A 20,643-nucleotide genomic window follows, 5' to 3' on the forward strand; every position below is an offset into this window, starting at 1 on the left:
CACAACCTCCCTGGGCAGCCTGTTCCAGTGCTCCGTCACCTCACCGTGAAGAAGTTCTTACGCACATTCGTGCGAAACTTCCTATGCTGCAGCTTATGTCTATTTCCCCTTGTCCTGTCTCCACGTAATGCTCACTGGGGGCCCCACATGAAAACATTTCAGTTTACTCCCGGGAAACTGGTTCTCATTTAAAAATGTATTTTGAGAATTATATTAAGTTTGCTTCAGAATTCAACATGATCCTTCTTCAAATTGGCAGTCAGACTTGCACTAGGTATTTTATATAGGACAATTCTCAAATTGCTGCTTGTTGTAACAAAAATGAAATTAGGATATTTTAAGTAGCTTTTATTTTTCTCAAATTGAATTTCCTACTTAAGCTAATATTTAAGCTAATCAAGTAATTTTGTAATCCTAGGCCAAAGCAAAAATTAAGAAGTAAATATTCAAAACTTATTTCAAGAACACTGAATAAACAGGCTCCCTACTTTCAGAGCTCTGACTGGACAGTAATACGCTACAAAATACACTATAATAATACACTTAAATATCTTCTGAAGATAGATACTGCAAAATTATATAAACATTTACACACCTTAAAAGCACAGTACTTGTAGATTACGTAAGGGACATTTTTCTTCTAGGTAAAAGCAGAGCTCATAAGCAAACCAATAAAAAGAAAAGTCCATAGCCAAATATACCAGAATCCATTGAAAGTCCACTTAGTCTCCCAGATTTTAGAAGCAGAAAAAGTAAACAACTTGAAAGACACACCAGTAACTAAATAAAGCGTTGATATCTTGATATCTCACAATAGTCGAACACAGAAAAGAAATCAAAGAAGCTAATAAATTCAGATTACAACAGGCATTAAAAATTCAGCAGAGAAAAGTACATTATCCTTTACCAAACAGGAGCCTAAAGAGAAGCAACAGACCACCCACAAAGACTGGACTCCACTACAGGAAAAAGCAGAGGAATTGATCTTATTTTATTTCTCCCCATCCCCTTTTGTTGACAGACAGAGGAAAGTTCATAAAGCTAGAAGACCACCTGCAATCAGAACTGTAACTGAAGCAGCTAAATACAAGCTAAATTTCATTTACTCTCCATACATACCAAAAGCACTGACTGGAAACAAAGGCCTTAGCATTTGTATGGAGAAGCCAGCATTTTCTCAACTGCATACTCCATACAAGGCAGACTGACCCACATCGGTGTCTCTACTAATGAAGAGAGATTCAAAACATGTTAGTTCAAGTCTACACTTCTATGCTTCTATTTCAGGTACAGATACCCCCACCTCAAGTCTCAAGCAGAAGTTTGAGATGCTATGTTTTCATTATGAATACATTAACATAGATTTGAAGATCATCTCTAAAATTAGGAAACAACTTTAAAACCACTGCAAGGTCATACCTCGTTAGACCTGATTAGCAGTGCTTATGCAGAAATCCCTTTTCCAACCCCAGGTGTAGGAAAACAGGAAAGGAAAGAAAGAGATTGGCAAGGTTAAATGGGGACCAGCTGGTCAAACCAGAGAGCAGGAAGAAAACACACAGGCAACAGAAGCAGGGACAGGTATCTTGGGAGAAGCATAGGGATTCTGGTAGGCTGCGTAGACATGGGGTCAACCTCATGAGGTTCGCCGGGGCCCACCTTTTGAGGTTATCAGGGCTCCTTTGGATGGCATCCCTTCTTTCTGCCGTATCATCTGCAGTGCTCAGATTTGTGTCTTCAGCAAACTTGATGAGGGTGCACTCAATCCCAACATCTATGATAAAGATCATTGAATGGCCTAGGTTGAAAAGGACCACAATGATCATCTAGATTCAACTCTCCTGCTATGTGCAGGGTTGCCCACCACCAGACCAGGCTACCCAGAACCGCATCCAACTTGGTTGCAATGTCTTGATCCCTCTGTGCAACACCACTCATCACCAGCCTCCACCTGGACTACAACTCTCTGGCTTCAACCTTAGAAGCAATTCCTTATCCACCAAATGGTGCACCCTTCAAATCCACCTCTCTCCAATTTAGAGATAAGGATGTGGCAGGGGATCATGTCAAAGGCCTTGCAGAAATCCACATAGATCACATCAGCTGCCTTTCCTTTGTTCACCAATGCTATCACTCCATCACAGAAGGCCAGCAGATTGGTCAGGCATGACCTTCCTTGGTGAAGCCATGCTGGCTGTCTCAGATCATCTACTCTTTCCTTGTGTGCCCTAACATGTCTTCCAGGAGGATCTGTTCCATCAGCTTCCCAGGCACAGATGTGAGGCTCACTGGCACGTAGTCCTCCAGTTCCTCCTTCCTCCCTTTCTTATAAATGAGATTGATGTTTCCCTTTTTCCAGTCACTGGGGGACTTCATCTGACAGTCATAACTTTTCAAATATGATGCAGTGCAGCTCAGCAACCACATCAGCCATCTCCCTTAGTACCCTAGGATGCACATCATTGGGTCCCATAGACTTACACACATTCAGTCTTATGAGGCTGTCTCAGACTTCCTCTGCCTTTACAGTGGGGGGGAGTTTGCTCCCCCACTTCCCACCTAGAGGAGTTTAGAGATGTGATGAATATAAGAATCCTGGTTGTCAGTGAAGACCAAGGCAATGAATTCACTGGGTACCTCAGCCTCCTCCATATCTGCTGTAGCCAGTTCTCCTTTCTCACTTATCAGAGGAGATACACTCTCTTTGGCCTGTCTCTTCTGAACAATGTACCTATAGAATCCCTTCTTGTTTTTATAATCCCTCAACAAGTTCAGCTCCACCTGTGTCTTGGCCTTCCTAATACCGTCTCTGCATGTCCAGATACCATCTATGTATTCTTCCCAGATGATACACTCTTGTTTCCAAGGACATGCCCTTCTTTTTACTCAGTGTGACTAGCCTGTCCTTGCCAAGCCACAACAGTTTCCTGCCTTCTTGCCTCTTTTGTTATTCTGAGGGATGAAAATCACTTGTGCTCTCAGAAAGGCATCCTCAAAGAGTAGCCAGCTTTGCTCCATTCTAAGGACAGCTTCCCAGGAGATGTTTTCCAGCAATTCCTTAAACAGCCTGAAGTTCACTGTCCTGATTCCACTCTTTGCCAGGCTCACATTCCTCAAGATCACAAACTCACTCAGGGCATGGTTGCTGCAGCCTAGGCTGCCTCCAATCTTAATATCTCTAACGATATCTACTGCACTGGTGAACATCAGGCCCAGTAACATCTTACCTCTGGTTGATCTGCCAAATACCTGAACCAAAAAGTTGTCATTGATGGACTACAGGAATCTCCTGGATTAGGATATCCTGGATTTGAATACAGCTCGCCATGCTGTTTTCTGAGCAGACATCTGGATGATTGAAATTCCCCATCAGGATAAGAGACTGCAAACACGACACTTGCAGCTGAAGCAAGAAGGCAGCCTCAACAGGCTCTCCTTGATCAGGTGGCCTGCAGTAGATCCCAACCACCTGCAGCACTAGCTGTGATGAGTAGAACTGAGCAGTCAGTAGCAGTTGCTATTGAGTGCATTTTCTCTGACAAGAACAAAATCCCACAACCAAATGTCACTCTTCCCAGTTTGATAGTTGCTGTCTGTAGAAAATTATGTATTAAAATTCATCTATGAACTGTCTTTTAATAGACTTGTCTTTAGTGTTTCCAACTCCAATTTTGTTGTTGGAAGCATATTTCAATGCAATGTTCTGACACTTGGGAAAACCTTTTTTCTGAAGCACTGGTATTGCTCTATATAGAATCTAGCATCTGCCAAAAATGCTAATTCTGTGCAGAGACAGAGGGTTCAAATAGAGGGTTCAAGTACCCAGTCAGAAAAGCTGGAATAGATTAGTAAAAGAAATTCTACGTCATCCAATGGAAATCAGTTTCTACTAAAGAAGGCGGAAGAGTAAAAACCACTATCCTCTTCATACAATTACAATGCAATATCTAAGGTAAGTATATACCCTTGGGGAAAAAGAAAGGGTTAAAATAAGATTAATCAGTTCTTATCCTCCTGAAAAGCTACTAATAACAACAAAAAGAATAAAATAACAGCACTGTCATTAATCACCAGCCTAAAAAACTAACTGTAGTACAAAATAAACACTTTTTCTTAGCCCTGGTGTCTATGGAGCACATCACATACTTGAAGATAGTCATCTGCTGGCTCTTCCAACTGCAAAGGCTCTAGCAAATAACACAATTAACCTAATTTCTATGGCAATATTATGCCATTATCTTTCCTAGAGTAACTTTCAACCAGGTATAGCAAGCCAAAGATATCAAGCAACTTTCTTCCTTCCGTTTTTTTCTCAAAAGCTCAAGAGCATGTTAGTTCCAGCAGTCACCTACTTTTGAACATAGGAAAAATTGCTGGTAAAAATCAGCAACTATTAGCTCAGAGCCAAATGCCAGTTTAAGATAGAATAAGAATCTGAGGTTACCTTAGGACAGTAAATGAAAAGTTTGAAGGAAAAAAAAAATAAGTTCACTCATTCTTTCTTGACATAGTAGTCAAATGTTTGTGTATTTCTCATAATTCCACATTTCAAAGTGAAAAGCACAAATATTACAGACAGTTTTATAAACATATGTACCAGGCTTTTGTAAAGGATCAGCTCTAGCTCATGTTAGAACACATTTGCATGCTAGAATAACAGTACCTGACCCATATCAGAATCGTCAGGTCTCTGAACTAAAAGCAGGCATAATCAAGTTGGAGAATATGCATTTCAGCTCAAGAAAGAATAGTTATGAGATAACATATAATTAGAATTTAGTTTTATCAAAATAGTCCGTTAGGCTTGACCTCCTTAAAATTAGCTCCTGCTACACAGAGTAAGTTAAGAAACATCCTAAAAAACTCTGTATTTCTTTAAGTGCATTTGGGAAAGGAGATATGAAGAATACAAGCACATGACATTGGCTCATTTCTCCAACAGAAACACACCCATGCGAAAACAAGCCGGAACTGTTTTTGGTTGAATTTCTATGACTAAGACTAATTATTTATAACTCAAACCGCTTTTCCTGACTGAAGACAAAGGGTATTAAGTGTTACAAACAACACTAAATACTGAAATTGGAAAATGTTGAAACAGAGTAGACTTCAAAATTAGTTCAAAATCTTTGCTTTTACTCTTCATAGATTTATGATAACAAATTAAAGTGTTTTATTGCACAGAAGATAAAATAAAATTACATACAGAACATAAAACCATAGAAAAACTAATGTGTTTTACAAAGTACTTAAACTGTTGACTATAAACTAACCCATAAATCAGTCAAAACTACAGCATTCAAGAAAAAGCAATTACAGATGTAAGTCTTCATTCTTTAGTCAAAAAAACAATCACCACCATATGTTTGAAGTTCACTGTTGGCATTTTTTTTTGGTTGCATTTTTTTCTTGTTTGGTTTGGTTTCACTTTTTTTTTTGAGAGCACAACATCAATGTAAGCAGGCAACATATTGCGTATTTATAGAAAAAGTATTGAAAATGCAAAAGTCCCATTCCATGTATGGTAGAAGTATAAATGAATTATTTATATCTGAACTTTGGGCAGATTTCATTGCATTTGCTGTGTTCACTTTGTATTATAATGGGTATTTACCTCGTAGGTACACTTTAAGTGTGTTAACAAGCACATTTATTTATTTAGGGACAGGCTAATTTTATATTATAAACCTTTAAATTGCATAGTTTTATTTTCCACATAGCAGATTACCAGAAAATTTTAAAGCTGTCTGAATTAAACCTGAGCACCAAAATAGATTTGAACAATTTTACTTTCAAATTATGTTTTTCTCCCCACATTTTTTGACACAAGAATTCACTCGATGTCCTAGATCTACAATTACACACAGTCCTGTCAAGATACAGTGACTGGATTGTTCATTGACATTCCTGTGGCCCATCCTTCAATTAACTGTACTGCGAGGAGAGCAGACTACACAATGTCTTATAAATTTCCATACAAGAATCTGCAAATTTAACAATTAGTGCTGAGGAAAGCATGCTACAGTATAGATATGCAAAACAATTGAAGAAATTCTGTCATTGCAAGTAATACAGTTGCTTGACCGCACTTTTATTTCAGCAGTGAGAATGCTGATCCCAATTAGGGACAGCTTTCCATGTTTTCACAACAGCAAACACTACACATTACTACATAATGAGTTCTCAACACGTTTCTGCCATGCATACATCACTTGAAGATATTAGCACTGATACATACTCCTGCAAATGGAGATGACAACTGCTTCTAAATGCCTACATATCTAATACAATTTAACTGGTAAAGATTAAGACAAGTTTCCATAAACGTACCTCTTACTGCTAAGGCATAGCATACAACAGGCCTACTTTAAGGCAATTCTTCTACAGAGTCTAACTCGTATTTCTACTTTTCTAGCAGGTGTCATTTGAGCTTTAACAGTTCTTATGATACTAGCTGAAACAGTTTTAGGCTTCAGTGGTTAAGACATGATACTGCAAGCAGCCCAAAAGGAAACATCATAAATCATTTTACAATCATGTTGGACCCAAGATTTTTGAGTTGTCAAAAGCATTATGAAATTTAGTACACTGTGCATTCCGAAACAGGGGATAGTTAACAGGATTAAGATTACATATAATATTAGATAACACTGCTGGTCCAGACCAGTTAAACATAATCTGGTGCACCTAACAATCAATCACCTCAAAATCATAACTAAGACAGTGATTGCATAGTACTTGTAGCAAATTCTTCTAGTGAATATGTAGCTCCAGTAGTGTTCTGTTGGCAAATCAAGCATTTTACTTTTCTTGCAAATGATTTCTGAAATAGAACCCTAATGGCACAGTAAAACATCAAAGTACTCCTAACACAAGGTTTAGGAATATCACAGCTATTAACTATGTGAAAGTTAGCGCTGTCCAACAAATATCAGACAGCTCTTCATGACATAGCAATGTAAAGAAGGCAAAGTCTTTGAGGCTCTTTTTTGTTTGTTTGTTTGTTTTTTGAGTTACATAGGGACTATCCCATAGTCACTTGCAAACTTTAATCAAAATAGTTGTAATTTATAGGGCTCATGTAAAGGAGATGTATGTTCAGAGTTCAGGAGTACTCTTATCACCATACAGGGAGAAACAAAATTAATGAGAAGTTCTTTCCTTCCCCTCACTCAGGAAAAGTGTTTGGGTTTTTTTTTGGGCTGTTTTTTGTTGTTGTTGTTGTTTGTTTGCTGTTTTTGCAGGGTTGTGTAAGGTTCTATGTATTTGACTGCCCAAAGACGAAGTATCACTTCAAAAGGGAAAAAAAAAAAGTTATCCTAATTTTTTTTTAGATCACTTTAATACATATCTAAAGTAATTTTAATCACATCAGTGGGATACTGTTTCAGTTCTTTTACATTAACTGAAAATCAAATCAAGTGACATTTAATGTATTGCAACAATATCCAAAAATACTAAGTCATTATATTAGACAAATACTGTTTTAAAGTATACTGAACTAGACTTGATATTTGCATTACTTATTGTTGTATCAATCATCTATTTAAAAGAATGCATCTCTATAGGCCTCACATTCACAATTCACAGTAAGATTTCCCAGGTTTAAGTCCAAGCATACTATTTTTCTCAGATATATACACTCCTGCCCCTCACCCCCCATTAATCTGACAAATGTGGATTTCCTGCCATTAATTTATTTGACCATAATGCACAATATAGAATATTACTACAGTGACCAAGTTATCATGTAGCCAACCTGAATTATCAAAACATACCAGTTTTTTCTGATGTTCTGAGAAAAACCATGTCAGATGGGATTCGTTGATTCTGAGGAGAGAGGAAGAAAAAAGTACATTTTATTCTAAATAGGAAAAAAGAGAATTCCAATCAAATGTCCAGTAAGATTCTGTCACCAAAAGGTCAAACTTGGATTGAAACTCAATTAAAATAGGATTTATCAAAGCACTTTACATTCAGTATTAGCAATTCAGAAATCAATATTTTCAAAAAATTATACAATAAGCAAACGACATCTAATCCTTTCAGATGTTCTTTATAAGTGAATCATAAATATCCGAAGACCTGGACTGGTCTTTTCATGACTAAAAACAGCGCATCAAGACTATCAATCACTGGATATATATCACTGAAATGCTAAAAGTAATATTCTATTGAGCAAAACCCTGATAGTTAGCAGAAAAAAAGTAAACAGTGACATTTCAAACATCTCAGCATTTAAGCTGTATATGCAGTATGTATCAACTTTTTCCAGGCATCCTCTTTCCCAACATACAAACAAATACAGAGAGGAAAATTCAAGACACAAAGCAACGTTTTCCAATTTCACATATTTACAAACTTCTCCTTTGCAAAGACAAAATTGAATAGACTAAGGTTCATTTTTTATTTTTGAAGAGCTCAAATGTCTGCTTGAAGAAAGAGTAGAAAGGAAAATACATATGTAGCTGACAAAACCCATCATATGGCATACATGAACCTCATGGATTTTAGCCTTAAAAAGCTTATAGAACTTACCAACTCAAGAAGTTAAGATATTTAATATATAAGCATCTCAGAACTTATTATTTTGCATTTTAATTATAATCAAACTGGAAAATTAATGCTGTGTAATTCAGCTGTAGCTCTATATTCTGCATAAACTACAAGCTATAGAAAACTTTAGTTATATACTTCAGAGAAGAAACAGCAGCACAGACGGGTTTCAAGCAGTCAGGAATCAAGCTAGCCTGAAAATTTCAATTCAAAGCATGAAACAATGGAACATCTCAAGTCACCAACACAGTATATATATAGAATCCTGCCTGTAAATTTTACTGAGTGATTCTAATCAGAATGAGTTGATTCACTGTATCAAAGCAGAAGATACATCTTTGTAATACCTCCACAAAAGTCTGAACCAATTACACTTTTCTGTGATAGCAATTGAAACACGTACGGCGTGTAGCAGCTCTAACATACTCATCCCATTGGGAAATCACAAAATTATTTGAGTTGGAGGGAACATTTAAAGGTCATCTAGTCAAATTCCCCTGCTATGAACAGTGACATCTACAGGTAGCACAAAGACTGACTGTCTTGACACTGAACAGCTCCCGAGAGAGGGAAGAGTCTGCCCCTTCTTTCTTACAGCCCCCATTTAGATACTGAAAGGCCACTCTCAGGTCTTCCAGAACTCTCTCTTCTCCAGCCTGAACAGCCCCAGTTCTCTCAACCTGTCCTCATAAGGAAGGCGTTCCATTTCTCGGATCATTTTTGAGGCCCTCCACTGGACTCACTCCAACAGGTCCAAGACCACCCTGTACTGAGGACACTGCATCTGGACATAGTACTCTCTAGGTGTAGTCTCACCAGTGCAAAGCAGAGGGAGCAGGATCACCTCCCACAACATACTGGCCACTCTTCTTTTGATGTAGTCCAGGACATGGTTAATTTCATGGGCTGTGAGGTCACAGGGCTGGCTCACGTCCAACTTACCACATCTTGAGCCCTCTTCAAAAGTACTGTGCTCAATCCTTTCATCCCCCAGCTCATACTGATAGCAGGGGTTGCTGTAACTTAGATGCGAGACCTTGTACCTGCGTGTGCTGAATGTCATGAAATTCTTCAGGGCCCACTGCCTAAGTCTGTCTAGGTGTCTCAAGATGCTATCCCACCCTGCCAGCATTTTGACAACACAGTGCAGCTTAGTGTCATCCTAAAACTTGCTGAAAGCATACTAGATCCCAACACTGATATCACCGATGAAACAGCAAAGAGCATCAGCCCCAGTCCTGATTCCTTAAGGGTGGCACTCATCATTGGCCTCCACCCAGACATTGAGCCACTGACCACTTGTCTCTGGATAAGGTCTTGCACCCATTTCCTTGTCAATTTAATTGTCCAGCCATCAAACAATCACTCATCTTCCCATGAGAGAAGGATGTTGTGGGGACCTGTGTCAAAGGCCTTCCTGAAATCCAAGCAGAGGACATAGGTGGCTCTTCCCTCTCCCACTGACGCAGTAACACCACTGTAGAAGGCTGCAACATTGATCAGACAGGACTTGCTCTTGATGAAACCACACTGGCTTTCCTGTGTCACCTCTCTCTTCCACGTGCCTTAGCACAGCTTCCAGGAGGATCTCTTCCATGATATTCCCCAGCACAGAAGTGAAGCTGAGAAGTCAGTAGTTCCCTAGGTCATCCTTCCTACCCACGTTAAAAACAGGTACAACACGGCCTTTTTTCCAGACACAGGGGACTTCACGTTACTGCCGTGATTTTTCAAATGTCACTGTGAGTGCCTTAGCAACGACATCAGCCTCCTCCCTTAGGACTCTGGACTGCATCTCATTGGGTCCCATAGACTTATGGGTGTTCAGGATCCTCAGGCGGTCACAAGCCTGATCTCTGCTTACTGTGGGATGATCACTGCCCCTCAGCCCCCAACTTCCAACTCCTCCACCTGAGGGATGTGTGAAGAACAGATGCTGGTGAAGACTGAGGCAAAAAAGCTGTTGAGTACCTCAGCCTTCTGCTTGTCCTTTGTTACCAGCCTGCCTGTAGTGCTTGATGGCCCTGAGGGGTGTGCCTTCTTGGACTTTCCTTTTCTGGTTGATGGATCCGTAGAAGTGTTTCTTGTTTTTTCTCTGCACCACTTGCAAAGTCTAGTTCCAGTTGGGCCTTTGCATTCCTGACCCCATCTCTACAAATCCCAACAACAAAAATCCATTAGTAATGGTGGCGAATGCATTGAACAGTGGTAGTTTGTAGCTGAGAATTTGTTCTATCAAATACTGTTATTGCATTATTTGCATTTGTTGTAGTTTCCATGGAAATAAATAGGAGGCATTACTTTCAGAGTGACCCATGCAAGGTGCTGTAGTTTAACCTTTGCCTTAGTTCTTGAGTAATCACACTAATAATATTACTTCTGACCATAAAATATCCAAGATACTTTAAGATGTTCTAACATTAGGCAAAGTTTTCAATTCCTACAAAGAAACATTTTTCAGAGCACCATGCTGTCACATCAGCATCATTTAGAATAATGTTAGCAAAATAAATCTCAGGTTTTATTTTACAGAGGCTCACCTTTGAGGGAAGCTGGTTCAGAAATGGAACTAAAATGGTTTCTTCTACCGATTCTGAGATAGGCTATGGAAAGGCTAAGCCAGGAAACAGGAGGTATCTCAAGCAAACAAGAAAATGGAAAATTGAGCAAGACTCAAAAATAGGATGCATTTTTTTTTTTTTTTAATCTGAAGACCCTACATGGTCAGCAAAAAAAAAATTCTAGTTGTACCTTAAAATTACATGCTTTTATGAACAGGTATATCATCGTTTGCAGCAATTCTCAGTCATTGCGAAAAGCACAAACAGGTAACAATTTGTATGCTTGTCTGTATGTCAACAGCATTCCCCTTAAAGATGCTGGTCACGTGCAACTGGAGCTGGTACAGTGTATTTACTATCTTACGTTACGACAGAAGACCACTCACATTTATTATACTTCACAAGCACAGATTCAACCAGAAATGTTTCATATTCATATTTGAGAAAAATAGTGCAAGACAAAGGGTACCCTCACTATATATTGTGTGCAAATTAGCCCTAAAACAACAAACAAAAAGGATGGGGAAAATGCAAGTTCACAATTAAATATTTAATTAAATGACAATAACAATTAACCAGATAAACTGCCTTCATATAGATTAACTATACATTTTTACAGCCTCCCTGCCAGCTCTGACATAAATCCATTATACGAGTTTCAGGTTACTGGCTTCATGCCTACAAACTTCAGTTACTTCTAAACAGGCTAAAAAACTTGACCAATAGTCTTAAAATTTTGGAAAAGTAACAGCGTAGCAATCCAATACAGAATTAAATAGAAGTTCTAATAATCAGAATGAGTTACCGTGTTTTAAAAGCCATTATCAGATTCAATGAAGAAAGCATGTTTCACATTCAGCACATAGACACCGAGCATCGGGTGAGTTTTTCAAGACTCAGGTCTTAATATCTCACAAAACCGAGCATTGTCCAATTAGTGACATGACCATTTGTCACATTTTAGAAGAAAACGTACACCTTGATTTTGTCTTTTAAATGGGTTCTCTCTACTTATTTTTTTCTTCCTGTAGAGCAAATGCATTAAAGAATTTGAATGCATTCTTCCATGTAAGTAAGGCTAGGAATGGTACTGTGTTTACCTTATCTGTAAGAAAAGAAACGGTTTATGACTGACACGTCTTTTTTTCCATCAGGTTTTCTGTATTTTGGAAGTAGGTAGAAAGATTCCATGTGAGTATTAGATGAAAAAATGTCACTATTATTGCTGACACTGCAAAGCAAAGATCTCCTTGCAAGTATCTGATACCTAGTCTATAAAAGATTGACTACACAAAACAGATGGCAAGCACGCTACAAAAATCCTTAACAAACCTCATTATGGAGAAAATTAAGTTTTGTTATACACTGCCACAAACAGCAGTAGCAAAATGTTAATCATGTTAATCCTCGTGTCACGTTTATCAAAAATGAGACAAGTTAAAATGACAACACGTACGACTTCAAACATTCAGAAATCCATGAAGAAACTACGTAATCTCAATTACCAAGCAGATGAACCTAGAAATGTTTATTGATTACAGTAAAGTCTGAATATACAAGTCATAAAACCTATGATAATGCTATGTTTTTCAGTCTGAGCAGAATTAGAGCTCCAAGACAGGTGTGTTCCCATTTCCCTTAGTGTTGGCCTATGCTGCGGATTTACAGATTCTTTTCTAGAGGCCAATGACAAGACAATAGTTAGTGGAAGCCAAGTGCTTCTCCAGCTTCTGGGCTTCTTTCAGAAGCTCCACCTCCAACCTAAGAACACTAGTCATAGTGAAAAACAAGGAAATCCACTAATGCATCCACCCTTCCTTGCAGAAAAGACCACATGCCTCATGTGAAAAAATATGGAAGAGTCTAGCAGTGGTATTCTTCATTTCTCATGTTATTGTTACAAAATCTTCATTAATATGAACTTCTGCAGCTCCATACTCATTCCTCCAATTCCCCTACAACTGCTCTTAAGCTACAAGACCATCAAGATTTTGCATTTACTGTTTTATATTATCCATTTATTATGAACCATGTACTTTTCTCATTGACTAAAATATCCACACTTACTTCTGAGTTAGAAATGGCACTCTGCAGTTGTTTTCTGCATTTTCATGCTGTGTATGTTAACAGTCTTTACAAATGCTGGTTATATTTCACTTTACACTTGAGATTAAGGAAAAAAAGTTCTGTGCCCCTTTATCTAAGAGAAGCTTTTAAAGTAAGATGAAGCTTTACTGCTTCACATTTTAAAACAGCTGTTATCAATGTGCTACTAATATATCACTTATTAAAAAGCAAATCTGATATATTCTCCTCATATGATCTGAAATTTGTTCCAGTCAAAAATCTACAGTAACTAAATAACAACTCATCAACTCTTCCACTTATCTTAAATCTCTGCACACCCATGCTTTCATAGAAAAATAATGTACCGAAAAAGAGGACCAGGAAGCAGCATGCCTGCTTACAGCAAGAGGAGGGGGAATGTTAAAATGGCTTCCAAGCTTTAAAAATTGATAATACTTTAACTTTTTGAGGCATTCTCCTGACCTAGTATTATCACATTACAAAATTTTTACTTGAAACTAGAGATACAATTTACTCAGAGCTAAATTGTTTCAACTACATTGCAATCGCTTAGAATTGATTCCAAATTTATCAAAAAAAGAAATCAGAGGATATTCAAAAGATCAAACACAAAAAAGCTTTTCAGTTATTAGTATTTGTGATGCAGTCGCTAGTTAACATATGGATCTCCAGCTCAAATGAGTCATTAATTTCACTGAAGAAATGCTGTTGATGCATCTTCTAATCAAATACAACGTTAACTTGTTTCTTTGCCATTAGAGTGAGCAATTGAACATTTCACTCCTGACTGGTTCTTCGGCTTAAGAGTCATACTATGAAATTGAAAAGTGCTTACCCTAGCAAAATACACTTCTAAATAGAATTAAAAACATTTAATTTCATTAGTTTAAGGTACTCACACAAACCAAAAGCAAAAACAGGAAAAAAAACTGTCTTGGGGACAGGAAGGAGCTTGTGGCTGAAGTATAACAGACAAGTAATTGCATATATGTCAACAAGATGCTCAAGTAAAATCCTCATTAAAAGGAACTATACCTACTAATTCCCTAAATCCTTAACATTACTTTTACATTATAAACTTCAGGTATCCACATCACATGGTATAAGTTGCTGTAAACAATGATTAAATAAATGCTAATACTCTACCTCAAACAAGACAGATTTATCCCCAAATTAATCCCAGTTTCCCAAATTCTAGTATAATTCAACAGGTGGATGAATCTTGGCACATTTCAGGGAAAGTGTATTATCTTTGCCACCACTATAAACTTCCCTAATGCAGCATAACTAATTAATTCCAGGTTTAAAGACTAAAGCAAGTCTAAAAGTTTTCTTAATAAAAATCAAAATAAATAAATACTTGCTTTAAGTGTCCTGAAGAATATCTGGAATAGGTTCAAGTGATGACTAAGATAGCAAAGTAAAAGACAAGGCATGCCCATCCTGTATATCTGTAAATATTAATCTTGTCCATGCTAGTAAATGCTGCTCAGAGGGTCCCAACAAGACATCAGGTACAGGCAGCAGATAAAAGGTGTAGTGGGGGCTGGGAGGGGAGGGAATGTGGGCAGGACTTAGTACTAACTACAGAGGAAGAAAGAAAACAGTAGTTTTCCCCAAAACAAACAAGGGTTTTCTCATATGTGGCTGAACAAAGACTAGAACAATTCATGAGTTCTTTAAATTCTCTAAGAAAAAGGAAGGATATTTACAACCAAAACAGATATAAAATGAATCATGAGGGGAGCATATCTGCTCAAGGCTTTTTCCTTTAATAAAAAGTCATTTACTAAATAGTAATAATCCCATGCAGACTGACGAGGTTCCACATTCTTCTGCCTATCTACAACTTGCCATGCAACACCTCAAACAAAACTGCATACAAGGACACAAACTTCAACCGGAAGTAACTTTCTAGGATTGAGGGATTACATCTTTTTTACAGAGCAAAATCAGAATCACTTGTTGGCACTAAGAAATTAAGTCATTCTTCTGAAATAAATTTATGCAATTTTTTTTTTTTTTTAAACAAGAAAAATAAGTCAACTTCAAGGTTACAACAGCTTCTTAGCCTCCTACAGCATGGTATGATAGCGAATATAAATTCCACACCTAACCTATAAGGATATTTTCTTATTATAGGAAAACCAGCACTTGCATTAAGATCTCTTTACAGATGAGTTTTGCCTAGATCACTTCCTAAAACAAAGCAACTGAAGTAAGCAACACTGTCTTTACTATGATACTAACCTAAAGGAAAGAAAGTTCACAGCTCTCATCCACCATCTATAATCAAAGTAACTTGAACGATTCCCCTCCACTCCCTTTTTTAAGAACACAGATATGCACATAACTTATCCTAGAAGGCTTCAGACATCAAAAAAAAAGATTGGAAGGAAGGTACCAGAAGAAAGGTATTGGTAGTCAGTCAACTTAGCACACCCACCTAGGAGAGCACAAGCCAAGGAATATCATTCTGCACGCCTTTCACTAGTTAAATTTAAGCATATTCCAATTTATAAGATATAAGGGCTTACATCCAATTAAGCTTATAATTAAACCCAAAAAGAGACTTCAAGTTTATCAAATAAGACTCAAACTAAAATATTACTTACTTAGTACTTCACAGATAAGTACCTCAATATACTTCTCTCCGGAAGATAATTAGCACATTAATAATCTTTAGTCTCTAAAATATATTTTAAAAGTATCAACCTTTTCCACTATGATGAGGTCTCCAACTTGTATGTCTGAACTCTTAACTTGCACTTTACCTTAAAAGAAAAAAAAAAAAGAATATTAATGCCTGCCTAGGTTGATTACAAAGAGTCATAAAAATATAAATGCAAGATGTACTTCAAGATATTATTGTTTGGTGAAAAAGTTACAATTTATACAGAATTGATATTTGAAGAACATACTAATAAATAGATGTAATCTCTAAAGGGATAATTAATTATGAGGTTTTGAAAGTGTTTAGTTTTCTAGGCAATTAGCTACTGTAATAGTATTGGAGAGACACTGAAGTCTGATAAACAATAGCAATAATTGAGTTATAGAACTGGAAAAAATGATTACGTGTCACCTGCTATGCACCCCCTATGACATGTCAGAAGTGACTAGGCCTAGTCACAAAGCATCTTACACGTAAGTTGTTGATAACTGGGCTTTGACCAGCAGGTAGCTTTACTCAGTCACAGACATCATCGACAACCAGTACTGCCTGAGCCTTGTTGGAAATCACAGTAGAAAAGAGGTAAGTTGTAAGTCAGAAAAAATGCCTGAATACTTCATTTTAGGAAATTAAAATAACAAAATCTGAGAGTTTTCACTTGCTGCCCATTCAGTAACTGCTGTGAACAACTCATTTAAAAACAGATGGCACATGTCAATTTTACTTCTGCATTTTCTGTAGGGAAGTGAATACTTTTTATGACATTTAAATCTTAGTATTATTATCTGAAAGATTGAGGAGAGGTTAAGCTTCTGCCCAAAATGTGCTATTGTTGATCTCACTAGAGTTGAGGATTTCTAGTCTTAGGTCCTTGCTACAAATTCAGGAAGCAGTGCTTCCCTGAGTTAAAAAACAATAAAATAAAAAAATAACCCTATAAACAAGGTACCAGTCATCCTCTTCCAAGATACAAAAGTAGTAGTAAATTCAGATGTGTTCACTCAGGCTGTAAACATACACACACACTTTTTTACATGTATATATACACACACACAGCCTGATGAGCTGAAATGTACATCCATACGAAATCTTTTCCCATCAGAAGCAGTGGGAGTCTTGTTAGCATGTCAAAACACAGACTCTTAAGGAATTAAAAATCAAACTGAATGGATTACAGAAGAGAGGACCCACAGAAGCACTGCAGAAGCAGCAATCAGTAATAGGCAGTACTATGAATTGCAGATTAATGTACATTCTGTCATTTCTCATTCCTAGGAGGTAGAAATGAAACTAAGATAGACCCCAAATCCTCACTGTACCTCTCAATGAAGAGAGATCTGGCACTTACTTTGACAAAATTCCTACATTTTACTACCTTTGACTGAATGTATCTTACGATTAAAGAGAAAATAACTTAAATGACATTTAATGCAAAACTAGAAGCTTTAGTTTACTTAATGAATTTATTCCTATAATTTATCTAATTTTCAGTATGCTTTCCATAACATTAGCATTTCCAACATAGGGAAACAATGTCAGTGGAGATCAGATCTATTGTTTTAGCCTATCTGCATAGCTATTTTGGAAAGCCAGTATTTGTCTCTGAAAATCCTTTGAAACAATCCAGTTTTTTTTAGTTGCCAAACACATCCTTGCTTCTCACTCTTTAATATATTACCTATCATATCTTCAGTCTGACTCCCAGTCTCATCATAACCCAACTGTGATGGTGATCAGAACAGCAGAACTGCTGATTATAAAAGCAGTAGCAAGAAATATGAGTGTTCTACAGGAGTAACTGGAGCAGGAATCAGGTTAGTGTCAATCTCACAAGTCAACATATTTAGACTGCCTAACTATAAAGGGAATTCACAGGCTTCCAACAAGTCCCAAGTTTTGACTAGAGGTGAACAGCATCTATTTTGTTATCAATTTATCTCCTGGGAATTTCCTACTAGACAAAAATCCAAGTACTTACTCTGTCTTGCATCTCAACTATGCCACCTATACAGTCAAATGTGACTAAAGCTATACAGCAGTATTAACCAAATGAAACTAACAGCAATTTTATCAAATCAAACAACTGAAATCTCCAGTCATGTTCTAACAGCATCTAAAGTAAAGACCAAAACAGACTAACTTTTGGATGACAAAGTAGAACTTTCATTTGTGGCACTCTAAAGCAGCAAAGACTCCAAGGACAAGATATACCAGCAGGAACCTAGACATCATCTTTGCTTGTACTCAGCCTATAATTTGGGGAATTTCACATTACAAATAGAAAAATTTCCTTAATAGACAGTTTTCTAGTGACTGACACTTTGGAACACCTTCTTTATAGTACACTTATGTATCTTGTTGGAAGAGTCTGGTTATCTCTATAAATATGGAAGCTTATGACATAAGAATTATTTCTACAATGAATCTGAACAACAGGACACATCCACTAAAACTAAATGGTTAAGTGTGGCAGTAATTAAAAAAATAACTTTAGATTTTGAAAAGCTGGCAACTAATGCTCTCCTCTACATCAGAAAAAAGGGAAAATGAGATAACATTTCAGAGAATATTAAAATACAAATTAGTAAAGATGCATTTAGAGAAAAAACTCACAACGTTATTTGCTTCATAAACTATTCTTGCTAACTATTTTTTCATTAGAAACATCTCAGTAGCAAGACACTCTTCACCACCTGTGTAATTATTAATAACAACCAAAGCAATCAGAAGTGGCTGCACATCCAAACTTCATAGTCCACCGAGGTGCAAGGCTTTTGCCTAAAGCTACAAACAGAATTATGCAGAATTGGAATACTGGAACATCTGTAGTGATTCATTATGCTTTCAAGATAGTCTTCTGAAAAGCGCTGAAATTATTTGAAAAAACCTAATACACTTCTCACATGTGCTGTGTATTTCACGTAATTTAAGAAATGAAGTAAACAGAATAAGGTATTATGTGTATTAGAAAGGAGTTTATTAATGAGCATTTCTTTGAGTAGAAAAACTCCTGAAAGAACAGGCACTTCTGAGAGACCTTGAAAATAATTTCAAATTGCTCATCTTACACACTGTATCTTGAGTACTGTCTGAAAAGAATGCTTTTTGAACTTGCAACAGAGATTGTTTCTAACCAGTAAATACCAAGCTCTGTTTAGTCAGGGGTAAACCACATCAAAGTTTTATCTAGTATATATTAGCTTCAGCAGTCAACATAATTAGAGTACATGTAATATAATGGGGAACTGAAAGAAAGACTTCATTAAGTTACAGTGATGATGATTTTTTCAGTGCAAATGCTGTCAAGTCCTTCCTTCAAACTCCATTTTACATAGCAAACTGAGATCAGCTTTAAACCACTAATTTAAAACTCCAGAGACGCTTCACAGCTGACATTTCCTCTCTTCCAGCTTCTTTTTGAAACTCTCTTTTAAATTAAACTCTAAGTTTTCTTGCTGTTGCTTAGAGCTTCCCTGATCAACCAGATTAAATTGATACAATGCTTTAAAGAAAACGTATGTGCTCCAAATGATCTAAATACCAGGAACAAACTGCAGGTTTGAAATACTGCAAGCAATAATGACCTAATATTTCTCTACAGAGTGGCCAGGGTTGGAAGGGACCTCAAGGATCATGAATCTCCAACCCCCCTGCCACATGCAGGGCCATCAATCTCCCCATTTAATACCAGACCAGGCTGCCCAGGGCCCCATCCAACCTGGCCTTGAACACCCCAAGAGATGGGGCATCCACAGCCTCTCTGGGCAGCTGTTCCAGCACCTCACCATTCTCTCTGTAAAGAACTACCCCCTGACATCCAACCTAAATCTTCCCTCCCTCTGGATTCAGAAATATATTCTTCTAAATGCAGTACATTTTAAGAAGCATAAGAATGACCTGTACTAGAAGAGCTGAAGTTGCATTGTAAGAAGTTCTAATACAGATTTTAGTTAACTACAGTATTACAGTAATTATTGGGGCATTCTGATAAAAATCTGATTTTAAAGTTGCAGATAACTCAGGTATAAATGACTTAATACTGAACGCTTCTTAACGGAGAACACTTTGAAATTAAAAAAAGGTCAACTGAGATAAAAACCTCAGTAATGTAGCATTTTAGGAGCACAGTATGAACAGAATTTAAAAGTGAAAGAAATTGTTCATGTTTCTCTAGCTCCCTAAAATATTTCTCAGTGCTCAGATTTTAAAGGAAGCATACTAGCTTTCACACTTGATTTTATCCTTATTATAGCAGTTGTTCATATTATTAAAAAGTTGACTTGCTGATAAGAACAAACACTAATGCAAGATCTTGTATCACTTAAAAAGCCATTACTTCTTATACTAGCAACACAGCAGTCATAAAATGTTTATTTTAAAATGTCTGGGGAGTACCTCAGGCCCAAAATGACTCCACAGAACGGCAACACCATCGAATAGTCAAAGTAGTCCTGGTTTTAATGCACTGCAATGCCATGTAAGAAGATTTTAACTGATCAATCAGTCTACATATACTACTTTAATACAAGTAATTAACCACAATTCAAGTAACAGGAGTTTATTTTCCCTCAAGTAAGCAACTACAAGTGATAACTTGTATTTTTCCTATTGAGCCATTCATTTGAGCAAGGCAACTTGCTTAACTTCTCTATGTCAATTTCTCCATTTTTGAGGTGGAAAAATATCTATTTCAAAGAAAAGACTATAAAATCTACAAAAGTCATAGAATCATTGAGGGGAAAACACAAGATGTTACAGAAGTAT

General features: G+C 37.0%; 1 protein-coding gene across 1 annotated transcript in view; it reads right to left on the reverse strand.

Moving 5' to 3' along the window:
- Positions 1-20,643, reverse strand: part of ATP9B (ATPase phospholipid transporting 9B (putative)) — a 143,000-nt gene that overhangs the window by 102,749 nt on the left and 19,608 nt on the right. The window contains 2 exon segments of the mRNA XM_031552722.1: positions 7,779-7,830; positions 15,921-15,979. Of these exon segments, the coding sequence (XP_031408582.1) occupies positions 7,779-7,830; positions 15,921-15,979 (111 nt within the window).

Source organism: Meleagris gallopavo, chromosome 3 (genome assembly GCF_000146605.3).
Source record: "Meleagris gallopavo isolate NT-WF06-2002-E0010 breed Aviagen turkey brand Nicholas breeding stock chromosome 3, Turkey_5.1, whole genome shotgun sequence".
Classification (NCBI taxonomy): Eukaryota; Metazoa; Chordata; class Aves; order Galliformes; family Phasianidae; genus Meleagris; species Meleagris gallopavo.